This window comes from Cotesia glomerata, linkage group LG5, assembly GCF_020080835.1.
Source record: "Cotesia glomerata isolate CgM1 linkage group LG5, MPM_Cglom_v2.3, whole genome shotgun sequence".
In the NCBI taxonomy this organism is placed as follows: domain Eukaryota; kingdom Metazoa; phylum Arthropoda; class Insecta; order Hymenoptera; family Braconidae; genus Cotesia; species Cotesia glomerata.
Genome location: NC_058162.1, coordinates 24,713,272 through 24,734,090, shown reverse-complemented (window position 1 = coordinate 24,734,090; position 20,819 = coordinate 24,713,272). Strand labels below are relative to the sequence as shown.

The 20,819-nt window shown below is 27.4% G+C and overlaps 2 protein-coding genes and 1 long non-coding RNA gene across 3 annotated transcripts in view; 1 reads left to right on the top strand and 2 right to left on the bottom strand.

Annotated features, from left to right (window-relative positions):
• The window catches only part of LOC123265835, a 155,560-nt gene that overhangs the window by 44,047 nt on the left and 90,694 nt on the right, over positions 1-20,819 (top strand). The gene's annotated exons all lie outside the window — the stretch shown is intronic.
• Positions 918-6,996, bottom strand: LOC123265834 (troponin C, isoallergen Bla g 6.0201-like). Its single transcript, XM_044729761.1, has 5 exons — positions 6,841-6,996; positions 6,689-6,716; positions 3,486-3,629; positions 3,018-3,269; positions 918-1,428 (listed from the first exon to the last, which is right to left on the bottom strand). The coding sequence occupies exons 1-5, from the start codon at positions 6,841-6,843 to the stop codon at positions 1,394-1,396; spliced, it is 462 nt and encodes a 153-aa protein (XP_044585696.1). The 5' UTR covers positions 6,844-6,996; the 3' UTR covers positions 918-1,393.
• On the bottom strand, positions 14,426-19,414 carry LOC123265833 (troponin C-like). The gene is made up of 5 exons (XM_044729760.1): positions 19,226-19,414; positions 19,122-19,155; positions 16,778-16,924; positions 16,451-16,705; positions 14,426-14,608 (listed from the first exon to the last, which is right to left on the bottom strand). The coding sequence occupies exons 1-5, from the start codon at positions 19,226-19,228 to the stop codon at positions 14,583-14,585; spliced, it is 465 nt and encodes a 154-aa protein (XP_044585695.1). The 5' UTR covers positions 19,229-19,414; the 3' UTR covers positions 14,426-14,582.

Here is a 20,819-nt window from a genome sequence, read left to right as displayed (position 1 = left end):
TAGAATCATCTGCTTATTCTTATTTATCCAAACTTATTATTAAGTAATCAATTTTATTAAAGTTTATTAATAATAATTTCCATAAATGATTAATTACTTTTAAAAATATAAAAATTTCTTTAAAAATAATTTATTGAATCAGAAGAGTTCAAACTCTTACAGTTAATTTTTTAGGTTAAAGTCAAAAAAAGGCGTGATAGCGCTGTCGAATGGCTGTCAATGTGAGATTCAACTTAAAAATTATAACTAGTTATTTACACCCATTATTTAAATATTAGAATGCATACAATTAATTTCGATTATTCAATTTTATAAATTTTTCATATATTGTTAATTAAAAAAAAAAAAGATGATATTATTAGATGAAGAAATGAATTTAAACTCGGCATTTAAAAAAAATGCTTTTCTAATCAAAGTTGTTGAGAAAATAAACGTTCGTACGCTGGTTTGATGAACTGGTGCTTACTTTATTCTTTTTAATAATTACCATTTAATATTTTGAACTGAGTAATTTTTTTCAATTTTTTAATGAATTAGAATTTAATAAAAATTTATATGATAGTTATTCTTACTACAGATGATAAAATATATTTAAAAATAATTTAGGGTGTCAATATTTGGCCCCTGTCAATAATTGGGGCTTTTACCATATATAATTTTTCCAAAAAATTATTTTTTATATAGAGTTTAAAGCCTATACTTTAATTATTCATACTTTCAAAATATTAGTGCTACAAAAATTCTGAAAGAATTTTTGTTTGATGCTTTTTTCTCTAAAACAAATATTCCAAAAGCTACAGCCTTATATTAATGCAAACATATAATTTTCAAATATCTTAATTTGCTATTTCTCCCACAAGCATTCAATTTCATCACATTGCTCAACTCTCACCGGTCTACCCCAATTACACAAACAATAACAAGGTAAAATATAATAATTTATTTAAATTCATTACAATTTGAATATTAATCCTTACAAAGCAAGAATTGTTCTTAACAGAATTACAAACATAGCCGAGATCACTGGTTAATTGCATATTCATGACTCCAAATAAGTACAACTCAGTCTCTGGTTGTTACCATGTCCACAAACCACATATTCATCAGCGTACAGTTGTCAGTTTATTAAATGATAATTACAATAGTACCCCCCAATATGTAGCGGAATAATGTAGCCCTCTTTTATCACTAAAATCCCCGTTAATTTGACGAAGGACTGACAGCTTGCCGATCTCTCTTTGTCTGCCTGCGAATTAACGTCGCTCATTTCCAGGGACTGCCAACCATTCGAAATTTTGCATCCTTTATTGTAATCGTATTAAATATCATGAGCTTTGGTTTATAATTCTTTAATTTATATGCGATGACATGATTTCTCTTGCTTGTAATACAATTAGTCATCACCTCCAGTCATCACTTCCATAAACTCTGTAATGTAACATTGATATTTTATGTAATAATTATATTTTATGATTTTTATTTTTTTCTCTTATGCCTTAAAGGGACTTTGAGTGTGTTCTGAACCAGGGTGGGTCGGATAATTATTTCTATAGCCTAGAGGTTAAGTTTTAATGTTTTTTTTTGGCTAGACAAAAATTTTACAACTCTGTACCTTAAGAAGAAATCAATAAATTTCAAAAATTTCTTCTAGGGTCTCAAGAGTATTATAAGCTTAAGATCTATACAAAATTTGAAATCATTCGGACAGTTATTTTAGAAATTATCGTGAAAAAACTATCCGTACAGAAAAAATTGTGCGGATGTACGGAGTCAATATCTCGTAAACTAATCAAATTATTAGAAAAATTCTTTTAATAATCTCAAAGGTAGAAAAAAACTAACAGTGTTACAAAATTTGAAAATAATTAAACAATTGGTTCAAAAATTATTGCAAAAAAGATTGTTAGACTATAATTTTACAACTTTGTAACTCGGAAAGTAATCAACGGATTATGAAATTTTTCTCTAGGGTCTCAAGAGTATTATAATCTTAAGATCTCCACAAAATTTGAAATAATTCGGATAATTACTTTTGAAGTTATTGCGAAAAAACGATCCGTACTGAAAGAATTGTGCGGATGTACGGAGTCAATATCTCTAAAACTAATCAAATAATTAAAAAAATTCTTTCAACAACCTCAATGGTAGCAAAAAACTAACAGTTTTACAAAATTTGAAAACAATTGAACAATTGGCTCAAAAGTTGTTGCAAAAAAGATTGTTAGATTATAATTTTACAATTTTGTATCTCGGGAAGTAATCAACGGATTATAAAAATTTCTTTTAGAGTCTCAAGAGTATTATAAGCTTGAGATCTCTACAAAATTTGAAATAATTCGGATAATTAGTTAAGAAGTTATCGCGAAAAAACGATCCGTACAGAAAAAATTTTGCGAATGTACGGAGTCAATATCTCGGAAACTAATTAAATAATTTAGAAAATTTTTTCAACAATCTCAATGGTAGCAAAAAACTAACAGTTATACAAAATTTGAAAGCAATTGAACAATTGGTTCAAAAGTAATTATAAAAATATTGTTAGACTATAATTCTATAACTTTGTAACTCGGAAAATAATCAACGGACTATAAAAATTTCTTCTAGGGTCTCAAGAGTATTATAAGCTTAAGATCTCTACAAAATTTGAAATAATTTGGACAATTAGTTTAGAAGTTACCGCGAAAAAACGATCCGTACAGAAAGAATTGTACGGATGTACGGAGTCAATATCCCGGAAACTAATCAACTGATTTGAAAAATTCTTTCACTATCCTAAAAAGTATCAAAAAATTAAGAGTCTTACAAATTTTCGAAACAATTGAACAATTGGTTGAAAAGTTGTAAAAAAAATTGTTAAACGATAAATTTGTATAATAAATTAAAAAAATGCTCAGAAAATTTTGATACATGATAACTATTGCCAATTACTATCCAATTAGCGAAACTCCAAGACATAACGAAAAAAATCAATAATTGTTGAACCCATCCTTGCTTATATAAAACAAATATAAAATTACCATCGAAGTCGAGTGTCCCCGAGCCATCGGCGTCTATTTCTTCAATCATTAAATCGAGTTCCTCGTTCGTTAATTTGTCATCGAGCTCGTGGAGAATATCGCGAAAGACCTCGGTGGTTATGTAACCGTTTCCCTCCTTGTCATAAAGCCGGAATGCCTCGCGCAATTCTTGCTGCATTGCCTCGGTGTCCTCTTCTACTAAAAATCTAGCCGCCAAGGTACAAAATTCCTCAAATTCCAGCTCCCCGGAACCTAAGAGAGAAATCGAGTTCGATAAATAAATAATTGATTAATTAATTAATTAATTGATGATCTATATGCGTGGCTTTCATTCATTATTGCAGTAAGTGAATGATAAATAAAATATATCATCGTTAGTGTAATTGATGAAGATAAGATGTTAATTAATGCGAAAAGTTTATGTGAGAGTGTATTAATATTAATATCATTATTTATATTCGTATTTACCATCTTCATCAACCTCCGCGATAATCTCAGCAAGCGTGTTCTCACTCAGCTCGTGGCCCAACATCGTTAAAATTGTTCCGACCATGTCTGTGCCGATGCATCCTTTTTTTTCATGATCGAATGCATCAAACGCCTTTTTTAATACTGTAAAAATTTTACAAATTTTATCAAGTTCAATTTCTTTAAAAGAATGATTCTTTATATTTAAAATTAGTCACTAAAAAATTATTCACTCTCATCAAATTTTTTTTTAAATTTAATTCTCTACAATTTTTGATCAAAACTTTTTTTCCAAAATTGAAATTTGAAAAGTTACAACCATTTGAACAACTATATAACTTTCCCAAAAATTATTCTTTATATATTTTGAAGCTTATAATCAAATTTAATGTATTTTATACTATACTAGCCCTATAAAAATTTTTACAGAAACGCAAATTATTAAAAATTCAATTCTTTACAACTTTTGTTCAAAACTTTTCTTTATAAAACTAATTTTTCAGAAGTTACAGCCATTTGACCAACTATATAATTTTTCCAAAAATTGTTCTTTACATATTTTGAAGGGTATATTAAAATTAACTATATCTTCTAAAATATTGATCTTTCAAAATTTTTAGAAATACTAATATTGTTCAAAATTTAATTTTCTACAACTTTTGTTCGAAGTTTTCTTTCTAAAATCACTAGTTCGAAAATTAAAACCAAATTAACCACTATATAGTTTTCCCGAAATTTATATTTCATAAAATTTGAAGCCTTTATTCAAATTTACTAAGGTAAAAGTCCCAATTATTGACAGGGGTCTAAATATTGCCACCCTAAATTATTTATAAATATATTTAATCATATGTAATAAGAATAACTATCATATAAATTTTTATTAAATTCTAATTAATTAAAAAATTGAAAAAAATTACTGTCAGTTCAAAATATTGAATATTAATTATTAAAAGAAAATAAAGTTACCACCAGTTCATCAAACCAGCTTACGAACGTTTATTTTCTTAACAAATTTGATTAGAAAAGCATTTTTTTTTTTAAATGCCGAGTTTAAATTAATTTCTTCATCTAATAATATCATCTTTTTTTTTTTAATTAACGATATAGGAAGAATTTATAAAATTGAATAATCGAAATTAATTGTATGCTTTATAATATTTAAATAATGGGTGTCAATAACTAGTTGATAATTTTTAAGTTGAATCTCATATTGACAGCCATTCGACAGCGCTATCACGCCTTTTCTTTTACTTTAACCTAAAAAATTAACTGTAAGAGTTTAAACTCTTCTGATTCAATAAATTATTTTTAAATAAATTTTTATATTTTTAAAAGTAATTAATCATTAATGGAAATTATTATCAATAAACTTTAATAAAAATGATTACTTAATAATAAGTTTGGATAAATAAGAATAAGCAGATGATTCCAGGCATGCTTAGTATAGGTGTCAATAATTGGGGTGAAGGTTTGTCAATAATTAGATCAATCAGTTTTTTAACCTGCCAATAATTGGTGTATCCGGATAATCTATTTAATTATTAAAAATCAATTAGTAAATATCAGTGATTATCATTTTAAGAAAAGAAATTGATTAGTAAAAATATTACTTGAGACATTACCACAAACAAAATTCAACGATATTGATATTTGATTGCTTAAAAAAAATCAAATTATAACTTTGTCTCTTATAGTGTAATTAATTCGGGCTTTTACCTTATATGAAAAATTTGTAAAATTGGATAATTGAAATTAATTGTATGCTTTATAATATTTAAATAATGGGTGTCAATAACTAGTTGATAATTTTTAAGTTGAATCTCATATTGACAGCCATTCGACAGCGCTATTACGCCTTTTTTTGACTTTAACCTAAAAAATTAACTGTAAGAGTTTGAACTCTTCTGATTCAATAAATTATTTTCAAATAAATTTTTATATTTTTAAAAGTAATTAATCATTTATGGAAATTATTATTAATAAACTTTAATAAAAATGATTACTTAATAATAAGTTTGGATAAATAAGAATAAGCAGATGATTCTAGGCATGCTTTGTATAGGTGTCCATAATTGGGGTGAAGGTATGTCAATAATTAGATCAATCAGTTTTTTAACCTGCCAATAATTGGTGTATCCGGATAATCTATTTAATTATTTAAAATTAATTAGTAAATATCAGTGATTATCATTTTAAAAAACGAAATTGATTAGTAAAAATATTACTTGAGACATTACCACAAACAAAATTCAACGATATTGATATTTGATTGCTTAAAAAAAATCAAATTAAAACTTTGTCTCTTATAGTGTAATTAATTCGGGCTTTTACCTTATATGAAAAATTTGTAAAATTGGATAATTGAAATTAATTGTATGCTTTATAATATTTAAATAATGGGTGTCAATAACTAGTTGATAATTTTTAAGTTGAATCTCATATTGACAGTCATTCGACAGCGCTATTACGCCTTTTTTTGACTTTAATCTAAAAAATTAACTGTAAGAGTTTGAACTCTTCTGATTCAATAAATTATTTTTAAATAAATTTTTATATTTTTAAAAGTAATTAATTATTCATGGAAATTATTATTAATAAACTTTCATAAAATTGATTACTTAATAATAAGTTTGGATAGATAAGAATAAGCAGATGATTCTAGGCATGCTTAGTATAGGTGTCCATAATTGGGGTGAAGGTATGTCAATAATTAGATCAATCAGTTTTTTAACCTGCCAATAATTGGTGTATCCGGATAATCTATTTAATTATTTAAAATTAATTAGTAAATATCAGTAATTATCATTTTTAAAAAAGAAATTGATTAGTAAAAACATTAATTGACATTACCATAAGCAAAATTCAACGATATTGATATTTGATTGCTTAAAAAAAATCAAATCATAACTTTGTCTCTAATAGTGTCAATAATTGGGGCTTTTACCTTATATCTTCTAAAATATTGGTCTTAAAAAAATCTAAAAATTTTTTAAAATCAATATTTCACAAGCTATAACCTTTTAATCAATTGAAACTTCCAAAAATTAGTCACACTATAAATCCCGTAAAGAAACGTAATTAATTTTTTGCACTAAAATAAAAAAACTTAAAGTAAAATAAATGACACGTCACTTAAATATTCGTCTCGTAATAAAAGGTAAGAGTAAAATAATATAATTATAAATAATAAATAAACTTACGGACAATTTGATCCTTAGTCAAGTCTTCCTGTGAAAAAAAAAATAAATAATTTACATAAACACCTTTCACTGCATGATTTAAATGAAATAAATGGAATTTAATTAAGTGCGATAAAATGAAATAAAATTAAATACATAATAATTGTACCTACCATATTTTATCTAATTAACGTAACACGTAATATGTAATGCGAAAATAAAAAATAAAATAAAAAAAATGAACTAGTTACAAAAGTGCTAACTCGGTGCTATGTGGGACCGCGGATTAGATCGCTCGGTTTTAAAAGACGCGAGCTTTACATACTAGTTTATAAAAGTTCCTGGCACCGTTGACATATTTTAGCAAATAGCGAAATAACAAATATATAAATATATAGCTAAGAATGACTAGACTAGATTAAATGGTAAGCTTACAGTGGTTTTCAAAATTACCGAGGACGACTCCTAATTTATCGCAGCGAAATAAAATTCATTTCAATCACTCGCGCACAACACACTAAATTAATTTTTGGCATTAAACAACTTACGTATGTCTACGCTGTGTTATAAATTGCTAGATAGATTTTTTAAAAATTTTTTTCATGTCTAAAAATGAGAAAAGATTAATAATTTTTTTTTTTGTAGTTAGCAAGATTATTAACTAATAAACTGATGTATCTTTGAAAATACGGGTTCTACGAAATTTTTTATTGGTACGAAGTTTGTTTAAAGTTCAATTGTCTAAAAATTTTATTCAAAAATTAAAAAAAAAAAATTTTGTTATGTTAGCTATAAAATTAAAAAAAAATTTATCTTCAGTAAAAAATTGATAGTTTCTCTTCTCCCGAGGGAATACAATGTCTAGCGATTAAGTAATTAGTCGTGCTAATTTAAAAAATTGGTAGGACTATAAAAAAGGAGCGAGTGTAGAAAAAGTCCATTAGTATTCATTGAAATAAAAAATGAACGAAGTAAAGAAGTAAATAGATGAGGGAAATGTTAATAGACTAAATACGTATTAGCAAAGTCGACTTTTTATTTTATTCATTTAGGACTTGAGCGATAGTAGTCGGGCTGATATTACTACTTGTCATTACATAGTTATGCATTTAATACTTGGTCTATAATGACGGACATATAAATTCCAGAATGAGAAGAGTGATGTAATTAGCCAGCCGCATGAGATAAAGAATTGCATAAGAAAACTCCGGGTTACTGATTTCTAAGCTTAAATTAACTCTTCATAACCGTCTTGATTATTGGCTATTCACTCATTTTTAGGTGACAAGTATTGATTATTCAAATAATTATAATTTAAAATTAATATGTTGATAAAAAATGATTTAAAATTGTTTTTCGAAGTATAAAAATTCATAAAACAAGTTGATTACATTTAAAATTACTGTATTTCTAAAAATACTGCTCATGAAATTTATGTCTGAGATTAAATTTGTTAAAAATTGAATTATCTACAATTTTTACTTCAAGTTTTTCTTTCCAAATTCAAAAGTTACATTGACTCAGGAATTTCATCAATTGAGGAGTTGAGTTTCAAAAGGGTATCTTTTCATTTTTGATTAATCAAGACAAAAAACTGGTTATCTTCAATAATAAATATTTTTATTGAACTTTTTTAATTTAGCTATAAAGTGATATCGGTTATGAAGCTACAATTCAATTTTCATTTACAAATATTTATAATTCTCAAAGTAATTGATATTTAAAAGTTCAAAAAACTGCTCTTTTAAAATATGAAAAGATACACTTTTGAAAATCAGCTCCTCAATTATAAGCTATAATTATGTGACTGAAACTTATACTATAGTAAAATTTATCTTATAATATAGAAGAATAACTAATTAACAACATCCTTTTGTCAAAAACCTTCATTACTTTTTGTTTCTCGTAATTATTATTTGACTGAGTCTGAGTGGTGGGACATCGAAAAATCCTTCTCTCTTACCAAAGGTATACTAAAAGTCCAATTTCAATTCGACCACTAAACTTTTAAAAAATACTTCCCTCTCAATACAAAATTAATCCTACAAACATTCAATATTATGAAGAATTAAACTGATTACCTACGTAGAAACAATTACAAAAATTTTTTTTATTGTGACTGGTGGGACAGGCATTTGGGACTGGTGGGACAAATACAAAATGTCTACATCAAGTTGTTTATTAAAAAGACTTTTATATTATTTCAACCTTAGAAACATTATTGTTTATATATTTAACTATAAATTATTTAGGATTATTAAAAAAAATTAGAAAAACGGTTGACCCTGAAGGCCATCCCTGCAACTTCCCGCTAATTCCATACTTAGGCGCTTAAAATTGCACCAATGACGTTTTTGAGCTCTTCGAGCTTAAAAATACAATTTATGGGTTATTTTGAGCTCTCCGAGCTCAAAGAGATTGCTTTCCTATGCTTTAAAGCTCTTCGAGCTCAAAAGTCTGATAGAGATTTGATAAGACACTATTTTTTTAATTTTTAAACCGCAATAACTTTTGAATGAATAAACCGATTTTTACGTGGTTAGAAGCATTCAAGATTTTTCAAGCCTCACAAAGAATCTCAAATTTTGAATTAATCGCGCTAGGAATTTTGGAGTTATTCCGAAAAAACACTTTTTTCGGTTTTCTTTCGTTCACGATATCTCTCGAACGAATCAACCGATTTTGACCGGACTGGTGGCGATCGACGTGGTTTTTTGAGGTTAAAAGCTGATTAGTTTTTGGAATTGAACCATCAAGCCGTTTAAAAGTTATTCCAAAAAAACCACATTTGAATAAAATTTTTTTTTCAGTTTTTTGAAGATTTCTCAAAATCTATTGATCTGAATCGGTCCAAATAGTTTTCAAAATCTAAGTTTGGTCAAGCCTTTTTGAATGGCACCAACCGCGATGAAATCGGTCAAGCCGTTCAAAAGTTATAAGCGGTTCACATATTTTCACACACACACACACACACACACACACACACACACACACACACACACACACACACACACACACACACACACACACACACTGTGACAACCTCGCGGGGATAGTCAGGGAAGCTTCCTGTGACCTTCAAACGTCGAGATCTGATGAAAACTCGATTTTTGCAAAACTGCAAATCTTCGATTTTCTTAGCGGGAAGTTAAAAATTTTTTTTATTGCGACTGGTGGGACAGGCATTTGTGACTGGTGGGACAAGAACAAAATGTCTACATCAAGTTGTTTATTAAAAAGACTTTTATATTATTTCAACCTTAGAAACATTATCTATATATATATAAGCGAAATACCACTCACTCATCACGAGATCTCCGAAACTATTCGCCCGATTGACTTGAAATTTAGCATAGTTACTCCATTCGTGATGTAGACGCTCACTAAGAACGGATTTTACGCAATTCCTAGCCAAAATGAATTTTTCGTCTACCATCACATATGCCCTCCCCCCCCCTCCCTCTCATTCTTCTCCTCCCCTCCCGTGCCCTATAATCTTTCCCCTTCCCTATATCTCTCTCTTTTTTTGGGAGCGAAATATCATTTTGACCCTCTAATCTAAGAAACCATCAGTGGCACCCATAAATTATAGAACTCACCTCCCCCCGCAACCACCCACGCTAATCAACTGTTGCCATGGATACCGTTGCCATGGTTACCGTTGCCATGATTACCGTTGCCATGGTTACCGTTGCCATGGTTACCGTTGCCATGGTTACCGTTGCCATGGTTACCGTTGCCATGGTTACCGTTGCCATGGTTACCGTTGCTATGGTTACCGTTGCCATGGTTACCGTTGCTATAACAACTGTTAAAATAAATAAATTGTAATAACAAATTCGGTTGTAAATTAAATTCAGAGGAATGATTAGAATAAAAGTAGAAAGTTACTAAATATTAATATTCTATACAATTATTATTCAACAGTATTATTCTATACAATGTTAGGCAAATACATTTTGATTTTAAATTTTATCGATTGATTGTTGGGACCGTAGGAATTCATGATCATTCTTTTTTTAAAAAACAATATCTAAATCATTAATAACTGTAATAGCTAATATGTATTGGAATGATCATGAAGGATGAACTCCATTATATCATAAAACAGATAAATATAACATAAATATTAATGTTGATATTGTTAAATGATTATACTGATTTTAATGATTAAAATTAAAATGGTAAATTGTGTTTGATGTATCTTCTCTAAAATTTCACAACAATATCGTTAAATTATTATAAAAAAAGGTAGATTTAAGATAATCTATATATATATAAGCGAAATACCACTCACTCACTCATCACGAGATCTCCGAAACTATTCGCCCGATTGACTTGAAATTTAGCATAGTTACTCCATTCGTGATGTAGACGCTCACTAAGAACGGATTTTACGCAATTCCTAGCCAAAATGAATTTTTCGTCTACCATCACATATGCCCTCCCCTCCCCTCCCTCTCATTCTTCTCCTCCCCTCCCGTGCCCTATAATCTTTCCCCTTCCCTATATCTCTCTCTTTTTTTGGGAGCGAAATATCATTTTGACCCCTCTAATCTAAGAAACCATCAGTGGCACCCGTAAATTATCGAACTCAACCCCCTACAACCACCCACGCTAATCAACCGTTGCCATGGTTACCATTGTCATGGCTGTCGCCATGGTTACCGTTGCTATGGTTACCGTTGCCGTGGTTACCGTTGCCATGGTTACCGTTACCATGGTTGCCGTTACCATGGTTACCGTTATCATGGTTACCGTTGCTATAATAACTGTCAAAATGATTGATTTTAAATTTTATCGATTGACTGTTGGGACAGTAGGAATTCATAATCATACGTTTTTTAAGAAAGAATAGCTAAAATAATAATAACTGAAATAACTTATATGTATTGGAATAATCATGAAGGATGAACTCGATTATATCATAACACAGATAAATTAAACATAAATATTATCAAGTTGATATTGTTAAATGATTATGCTGATTTTAATGATTAAAAATTAAATGGTAAATTGTGTCTGATGCGTCTTCTCTAAAATTTCACAACGATATCGTTAAATTATTATAAAAAACGGTCGATTTAAGATAATTTCTAATAAAATGAGTAATAATAAAATATATTTTTAATACCTCACTTAATTTGTTATGAATTTATTAATAACTAAGCTGATACCCGCCCGGCTTCTGATAGAGGAATACAATAAATTTTTATGAATTGTAAATCCTAGATGAAAAAAATATAAACAAAATGGTTAATTTCAAAAAGATAATGAATATAAATTCCTGAATTAGAGAAAAGTGATTGTTTGTGATGACCAGGGTGTTAGCTTGCAGTATTTAAATATATGAGAAAAGTATTTTATTATTAACATTTTTAAAATTAAAAAAAATTATTGACATTTTTGTAAAAAATTAAATAATACCACATGGAAGCGGAAAAAGAATAGGAGTTACGGATAGTATTGCATTACGTGAAGCAAGTTCCAACATTCAATACGTAACAGAATAATTGGAGGAGGAAGAGATTGAGAAAGAAATAGGAAAGGACCTTCTTAATAAGAGTTTACAGAATATGCTGAGAAAAAATTCAGATAGCTCGGACAGGGGATTCCGAACCCAGAACCTTCCGAGTGACATGTCGGCTACTCTACCATTTGACCTATCCGGTCTAGACTAAATGTTTAGGATAACATTATTATAATGGGGAACCGCATCTCACTACACAGTTACGTCATGGGTGATGCGGAAATCTGTCTAATGACGATTTGACTGACCAACTGACCATTGATTGATTGATTATTAAGTTAATGAATATTTCTCTCACGGCTGATATTTAATACTCGGTGAAAATCACTTCCTTAATTATAAACAATCTTCGACTTTTCTCTAGCGGGAATTCAAACTTTCTATATTAATTATCTTTTTGAAATTAATCCCATTTTGTTTATATTGGGACAAGAACAAATTTTCTACATCAAGTTGTTACAACATAAAATTTTATTGTATGCCCAGCGAAGCGGGCAGGTATCAGCTAGTTGTTTATATATTTAACTATAAATTATTTAGGATAATTAAAAAAAACTAATTAAAAAACACAAATAAAGGATTTAGCATGCTGACAACACGATCTTGATAAACTTAGGTGTTAATAATTAACGAACATAAAAAAATTCGTTCTTAAAACTATAATAATAAATATGTTAGTTAATAACAAACATAAAATGAATTTGTTGTTAAAACTATTAAAACAACATTTGATCCGGATACAAGTTAGTACGGCTGTAAAATTACTAGGAAAAAAAAATCGATTTTCTTATGGATTAAAAAAAATTATTTTTAAAAAATAATTAAATATAAATTTTTAATAATAAATTAGGCCTGTATTAGAATGAATTATATTTTATAATTTTATTCATTTTCCCATTTCGCATGAAATGTCCTTATAAAAATTTTAACAGAATCTAAAATCGTTAAAAATCCAATTTTCTACATCATTTATCTCAAAATTTTTTTTTAAATCAATATTTCACATGCTATGTCTTTTTAATTAATTTAAACTTCCAAAAATTAGTCACACTACACGGAGAAAAATTAATTATTCTACCTACTATACAAAAATAGTAACTCCTACTATCTAAAATGGTAATAAAATTAATTAGTAACAAAATAATAGGTGGTATCATTGACAATTGTAATAGTTACTATTAATAATGGTAATGATTACTTTTAAAAATAATAATTATAATTATTATAAATTATAACTGTTACAATCGAAGATGGTAACTGTAACCATCTCAGATTGTAAAAATTCTGAAAGAAAAAATAATATAAATTTACTTAATTAAATCCTTTATTTAGATTCATATTTTAGCTATTGTACATTTTTTTCTTTGAAATGTTAAAATATTTTAAATTCCCTTCAAAATTTTTTTTTTTTAAATTTGACTTTTTTGAAGATTAAAAATTTTTTTTTGTTTAATTTTATTTTTTTTTCAAAAAGAAATGCATTCATGGTAAGGCAGATTCTTAATTTTTTTAATATTTTTTACTAGTTTAGATAGTAGTTATTATTATTACTGATGGTAACTACAACCATCAAGTTATATTAGGAATTACGATTTTGACAATAATAGTAACTAATTAAAATAATAACAGTTATTATTATTGATTACCATCATAATAGTAGTAGTTACCATCAGGATGGTAAATATACTACAATTCAGATGGTTTACTTAATTATTTAAATAATATTTACTACTATCGAATTAAGTTAATAGATAATAAATTCTACTATAAAATTTTCTCCGTGTATAAATTAAGTGAAAAAATGCAATTAATTTTTTTTACTAAGAAAAAAAAACTGTATAACTTTCCCAAAAACGTCAAAATTCCAGTTTCCAAACCAAATCCACTTATAAAAAATCCGTGATCAATCAATTAAAACCGCATATTTAAGCTATAAATCACCAGTTAAAAAAAAACCTCGCCAAAGGAACCAAAGTGAAGGGTACATGCCGGATAGGGAACGTTTTATCAAATCTCCAATCACTAACATGATTTTCTGCACATACCCACAGCCGAATTGTCGTATCGAATATCGAATATGAATGCAGGTGCGTGCAAATTCTCTGGAGTTAATTCATTAATTGAATTGACATTTAATAGAATATTGCATCAGTTTGATTGACTTATCAAACACTTACAATCGAATAGTTTGAATTTATTACAGCGTTTAATCATTGATCAACTCACCATTTTTAAAACGTTATTTATTTCAATATTTTTATTACAAATACAGCGCAACCGGTGATATAACATGTATTAACCGTACAATTTTTTTTTTGTACGATATATAATGTATGATGATAATTAATGAATTGTTACAATTACAATTTCTCCATCCAGGGACAATCAGTGCGTCATTGCCTCCACAAATTCTAAACAGACAAAAATTAGATTGTGAAATTTAAATTAGTCACTGGAATTTTTTATTGCGTAAATTTAACTTTTTTTTTGTCTTATTAAATTTATATATCTACAATTCCTTTTCTCAATTCTTAATAAGGTCATTTCCGGTTACACCCTGAAATTTTTTTCGGCACGCAATCAAAAAAATTTACTCGAAAGTAAGGTAAAAGCCCCAATTATTGACAGGGGTCTAAATATTGACACACTGAATTATTTTTAAATATATTTAATTATCTGTAATAAGAATAACTATCATATAAATTTTTATTAAATTCTAATTAACTAAAAAATTGAAAAGAATTACTGTCAGTTCAAAATATTAAATATTAATTATTGAAAAAAAAATAAAGTTACCACCAGTTCATCAAACCAGCTTACGAACGTTTATTTTCTTAACAACTTTGATTAGAAAAGCATTTTTTTTTAATGCCAAGTTTAAATTAATTTCTTCATCTAATAATATCATCTTTTTTTTTTTTTAATTAACAATATAGGAAAAATTTATAAAATTGAATAATCGAAATTAATTGTATGCATTATAATAATTAAATAATGGGTGTCAATAACTAGTTGATAATTTTTAAGTCGAATCTCATATTGACAGCCATTCGACAGCACTATCACGCCTTTTTTTGACTTTAACCTAAAAAATTAACTGTAAGAGTTTGAACTCTTCTGATTCAATAAATTATTTTTAAATAAATTTTTTTATTTTTAAAAGTAATTAATCATTTATGGGAGTTATTATTAATAAACTTTAATAAAATTGATTACTTAAAAATAAGTTTGGATAAATAAGAATAAGCAGATGATTCTAGGCATGCTTAGTATAGGTGTCAATAATTAGGGTGAAGGTATGTCAATAATTAGATCAATCATTTTTTTAACCTGCCAATAATTGGTGTATCCGGATAGTCTATTTAATTATTAAAAATTAATTAGTAAATATCAGGGATTATCATTTTAAAAAAGAAATTGATTAGTAAAAAATTACTTGAGACATTACCACAAACAAAATTCAACGATATTGATATTTGATTGATTAAAAAATCAAATCATAACTTTGTCTCTTATAGTGTCAATAATAAGGGCTTTTACCTTATATGAAAAATTTATAAAATTGAATAATCGAAATTAATTATATGCTGTATAATATTTAAATAATGGGTGTCAATAACTAGTTGATAATTTTAAGTTGAATCTCACATTGACAGCCATTCGACAGCGCTATCACGCCTTTTTTTGACTTTAACCTAAAAAATTAACTGTAAGAGTTTGAACTCTTCTGATTCAATAAATTATTTTTAAAGAAATTTTTATATTTTTAAAAGTAATTAATCATTTATGGAAATTATTATTAATAAACTTTAATAAAATTGATTACTTAATAATAAGTTTGGATAAATAAGAATAAGCAGATGATTCTAGGCATGCTTAGTATAGGTGTCAATAATTAGGGTGAAGGTATGTCAATAATTAGATCAATCAGTTTTTTAACCTGCCAATAATTGGTGTATCCGGATAGTCTATTTAATTATTAAAAATTAATTAGTAAATATCAGGGATTATCTTTTGAAAAAAAGAAATTGATTAGTAAAAAGCTTACTTGAGACATTACCACAAATAAAATTCAACGATATTGATATTTGATTGCTTAGAAAAAATCAAATCATTACTTTGTCTTTAATGGTGTCAATAATTGGGGCTTTTACCTTATAAAAAAATTATTTTGTTTAAGAATTGATAAAAATATTGCAAAAAAATTTTTTTCAAATTTGAAGTTTCAAAAAAATTAATTTAAAAAAATAAACCTTCAAAATCTAAAGTTCCGGAACCGTCAGCGTCAATTTCTTCAATCATCATGTCAAGCTCGTCATTATTAAGATTCTCGTCAATTTCACTGAGAATTTCTCTGAAGCATTCAGTGGTAATATATCCGTTTCCTTCACGATCATAAAGCCGAAAGGCTTCTTTCAATTCTGTTTTCAAAGTTTCAATATCGACGTCTTCTTCCATAAATCTGGCGACTATCGTGCAGAAATCTTCGAATTTAGCTTCCCCGCTTCCTACGAAAATTGATTTATTTAATAGTAATTAGTAATTAAAAGTAGATTGAAAATTTAGAGGTAGATATTTACCAAAGGTATCAACTTCCATGATGGCGTTGTCTAAGTCTGCAGGGTTTTCTAACTCTATACCCATCATGTTCACGATTGTAGCGATGTCTGAGGTTTGAATGGTGTTATTTTTTTGGTGGTCGAATGCATCGAAAGCTGTTTTCAGTTCTGGTGAGAAAAATTGTAATTTTTTTCAAAAATAATGCTTCTACGAGATTTTTTATTGAGATAAAATTTGTTTAAAATTGAATTTTCTACAATTTTTATTCAAAACTTTTTTTTTTTCTCAAATCAATAACTCAAAAGTTACAGCCATTTCCAAAACTATATAATTTTCAAAAAAAATAACTTTTAATTATATACTCTGAAAGCTATATTTAAATTGACCATATCTTAAAAATATTAATTCTATTAGATTAAGGTAAAAGCCCCAATAGATGATCACGTACCAGTATATGATCACTCCATGTATCTGTATATCTATATTCACAAATATAGGTATACAAATACATGGAGTGATCATATACTGGTACATGATCATCTATTGGGGCTTTTACCTTATGAGTAAATTATTTTAAATAAATAATGAAATTAAGTTCATCTATTATGATGCCTTTATTAAATTATGACTCAAAAGGAATATCTTTACAAGGAGCGCTTTTGTAACCAACTAACTAAAGCTCAACTAAAAAAGTGTAGCGATTTTTCAGTTATACACTTAATAATAACAACAATAATAATAATAAGACTTTTAACTAACTTGTTACTATATGGGTGATTCTCTGTAAGGACGTTTTAAATCTGTACAAAATTGTCCGACCAAATTATTTTTGATATTATTAGAAAAAAAATTAACAAGGGCTACAAAACTATCAGCTTAATCATAATAAATAAACAGCCGAATTAATTTTTGCTTTTTTGGTATTTGTGTATCTTTTGCTATATAACATCACAGGGGACTGCTTGCCAGGGGACTGTTTTTATTTTATCAAATTGAGAAAAATCAAGCAAACTATTTCAATGTATTCAACTTTTCAAATTCTCAATGAATGTTTACATTAATTAGAATAATATTAAGACTTATGGATCCAATTTTATAAATAAATTATAAATAAAAATATTTGCCAGTGGATTGAGTTTTGAAGGGGCCCAGACACATATTTCCAGCACAAACGGTGCTTTGACACTAAATAAAATGCTGATAAAGCGCTAACAGCCCTATGGTTATTAACTCAAGGCTAGTTAGGTCCTCATAAACCTTACAAAAGGTAAAATAACACGCTGGATTTTTTTTTTTGGCTTTGAACTTCTGGCAGGGGACTGTTCTTAAAATGCCTGGGACAAACTTTGGTTTAATGAATTTAATGAAACAAATTAATTTTCGGTACTTTTTATTGAAGAAGGTTGTTAGTTAACTAATTAAGTTTATAAACATTATGGACCAAATTATATATTATGGACGAATAACTTAAAATTTAATCTTAAAGTTTTAATTTTGGGAATGGGACAGCCCAGGGGACTGTTATTTCGGTGGTTTACGAATTTATAGCAAAAAAACCAAAATTTATTTCATTTTAGTTTTCAATGCTCCAAATAGAAATATTTTTTTACTTTCGTAATAAATTTTTTTTAATAACAAAAGAACAATTTTTCTAATAAAAAAATGCCTGGGACAGCAAAAAACATCCTTACAGAGAATCACCCATATACTTTTTTCTATAAAAATATAGAAAATATCCAATATCATATAAACATCTTTTATCATATAAACATTAATTCCTCGAAATAGTATTCGATACCATGGATTAATTTTGAACTTTGGCGTCTAAATAATGACGCATATTTCAACCAATTCTACAAAAATTTTTAAGAATACCAAAATTGTTCAAAATTTGACCCTCTACAATTTTAGTTCCAAAATTTTCTTTCCAAAATCAAAATTTCAAAAGTTACAGCCATTTGAACAACTATATAACTTTTCCAAAAATTGTTCTTTGTATATTTTGAAGCTTATAATCAAATTAATTGTATATTCTAGAATACTGGCCCTACAAAAATTTTTACGGAACCAAAAATTGTTAAAAATTCAGTTCTTTACACCTTTTGTTCAAAAAACTAATAATTCAGAAGTTACAGCCATTTAAACAACTATAATTTTTTCAAAAATTTCTTTTTATTTTATTTAGTCTCTAAATTATTTATATTTTATAAAATATCAATTCAACAAAAATTGTTCAAAATTCAATTTTATCAAAAATTAAAAAAAAACCATTTTTAAAAATCAAAACTTCAAAGAAATAAATTCTAATAAAAAAATTTCAAGCTTATAAATCAATATATTAAATGTAAAAATAAATTGACATACGTTTCTTTTGGTCTTTACTTAATTGTCCAGGTTCCTAAAACAGAAACAAAAAAATTAGCACTCCACTAAATAACAAAAAATAGTCCTTCAAGTTATCACTTTACCATTTCAGGTTAATTATATCAAGCTAACAATAATAATAGCAGTAAAAAAAAAAGAACAATCTAACTTGTCTCGGGCGTGGATAAATTGAACGTAAACTTATTCGATGAGCGATCAAACTCTTAATGGCTTTCCGATCGAATTGATACGTCAGATCGATAGATTTTGATTAACGCAATCGTGGCATTCTTTCGAGACAGGTCATTGCAAATCATCTCATCGGTTGACATTAGTTTGCCGTCTCTTGCTAGCTCTTTCACAACTTAATTGGGTGAGTAAGACAAGTGCATGACCTACCTACCCAATTAATCCATCGGAATGGATTAGTTGAACTTGGAAATCCTGTAAAGCATCTCTTTCTTTCTTCATCTGATCGTTCCGCGGTATCTATATCTACAATCATGGTCAACCAGAATCTTAGACGGTCAATTCGTAAAAAGCAGTACGCTTTTGGTTTCAGCAACATCTAAGCGGACGGAAATAAAGTTTATTGTTAAAAAAACTCGAGTGTATAAACAATTGGAATGATTCTATTGTTATAGTTCTTTACTATTATAGCGATAATAAAAGTTAGTAGGTATGTAGCTCATTACCAAGTTCCTTTCCTTCGGCGCAGAAGTAACTTTAAGTTTGGCAGATTGCCCAACGTTTAATATATACCAAACTCGACCTGCTTTGCCAATCGAGATAAATAACATCTAAGAACGATAGATATACATATTAATATAGCGCTTTAACTTTATAACTAAAATAGACATTACCAATAGACAACATTTCGCTAATAATTATCTTACTATCTTTCTTTCGATCTTTCGAAATAGATTCCTTCAATTTGGGCTATTTTTGATACGGATAATTATAAAATTATAACTTTCTATAATTGAGTCTTTATTTTTATATGCAAATGTTCGAGAAAAATATTATTTTTTACTATACTTACACACAATAAAATTATCTTCGATAGAAGATCAATTGAATTTACAATAATTATTTTAACGTTTTAGCAAAGAATTCTATGCAAATTTTACCAAGAGTAATGAACTTAAAAAGCAAAATTTTTTTTTGTAAAAAATTTTTTATTGAAGAGATTTGTGTAAAAATCAATTGATTTTTGCAATAATTACTTCAAAATCTTACTAAAAAATTTTATTAATCTCTAGATACATGATTAAGAAATGACCTTGTATCTTATAAACTATTGGTATTTTTAAAGATATAAGCTCATCACAATGTTACACTCATCGAGACCTTTCATTTGAGTACCCACATCAATTTTTTATATATTTTATATATTTATATATTTCACAAATACCATATATATAAAATATATGAAAAATGCCATGTGGGTACTTAGATGAAAGGTCTCGATGAGTGTAACATCGAAATAAGTTTATATCTTAAAAAATTTCAATAATTAAGAAATTACATTGTATCTTATCAACTATTGACATTTTTAAAGATATAAGCTCACTCTGACATTACGCTCATCAAGACCTTTCATTAGAGTACCCACATCAATTTTTCATATATTTTATATATTTATATACTTCACAAATACCATATATGTAAAATAGATAAAAAAATGCCATGTGGGTA

Bases quoted from the DNA above. Each gene is read 5' to 3' on its own strand.
- LOC123265834 (XM_044729761.1), bottom strand. The intron at 3,630-6,688 runs GTAAGTTTATTT...AAATTTTTACAG, and splicing joins GACTAAGGATCAAATTGTCC to TATTAAAAAAGGCGTTTGAT. The intron at 3,270-3,485 runs GTAAATACGAAT...TTTCTCTCTTAG, and splicing joins CGCGGAGGTTGATGAAGATG to GTTCCGGGGAGCTGGAATTT.
- LOC123265833 (XM_044729760.1), bottom strand. The intron at 16,925-19,121 runs GTATGTCAATTT...TTTTCTCACCAG, and splicing joins AAGTAAAGACCAAAAGAAAC to AACTGAAAACAGCTTTCGAT. The intron at 14,609-16,450 runs GTTTATTTTTTT...TTGTCTGTTTAG, and splicing joins CGGAACTTTAGATTTTGAAG to AATTTGTGGAGGCAATGACG.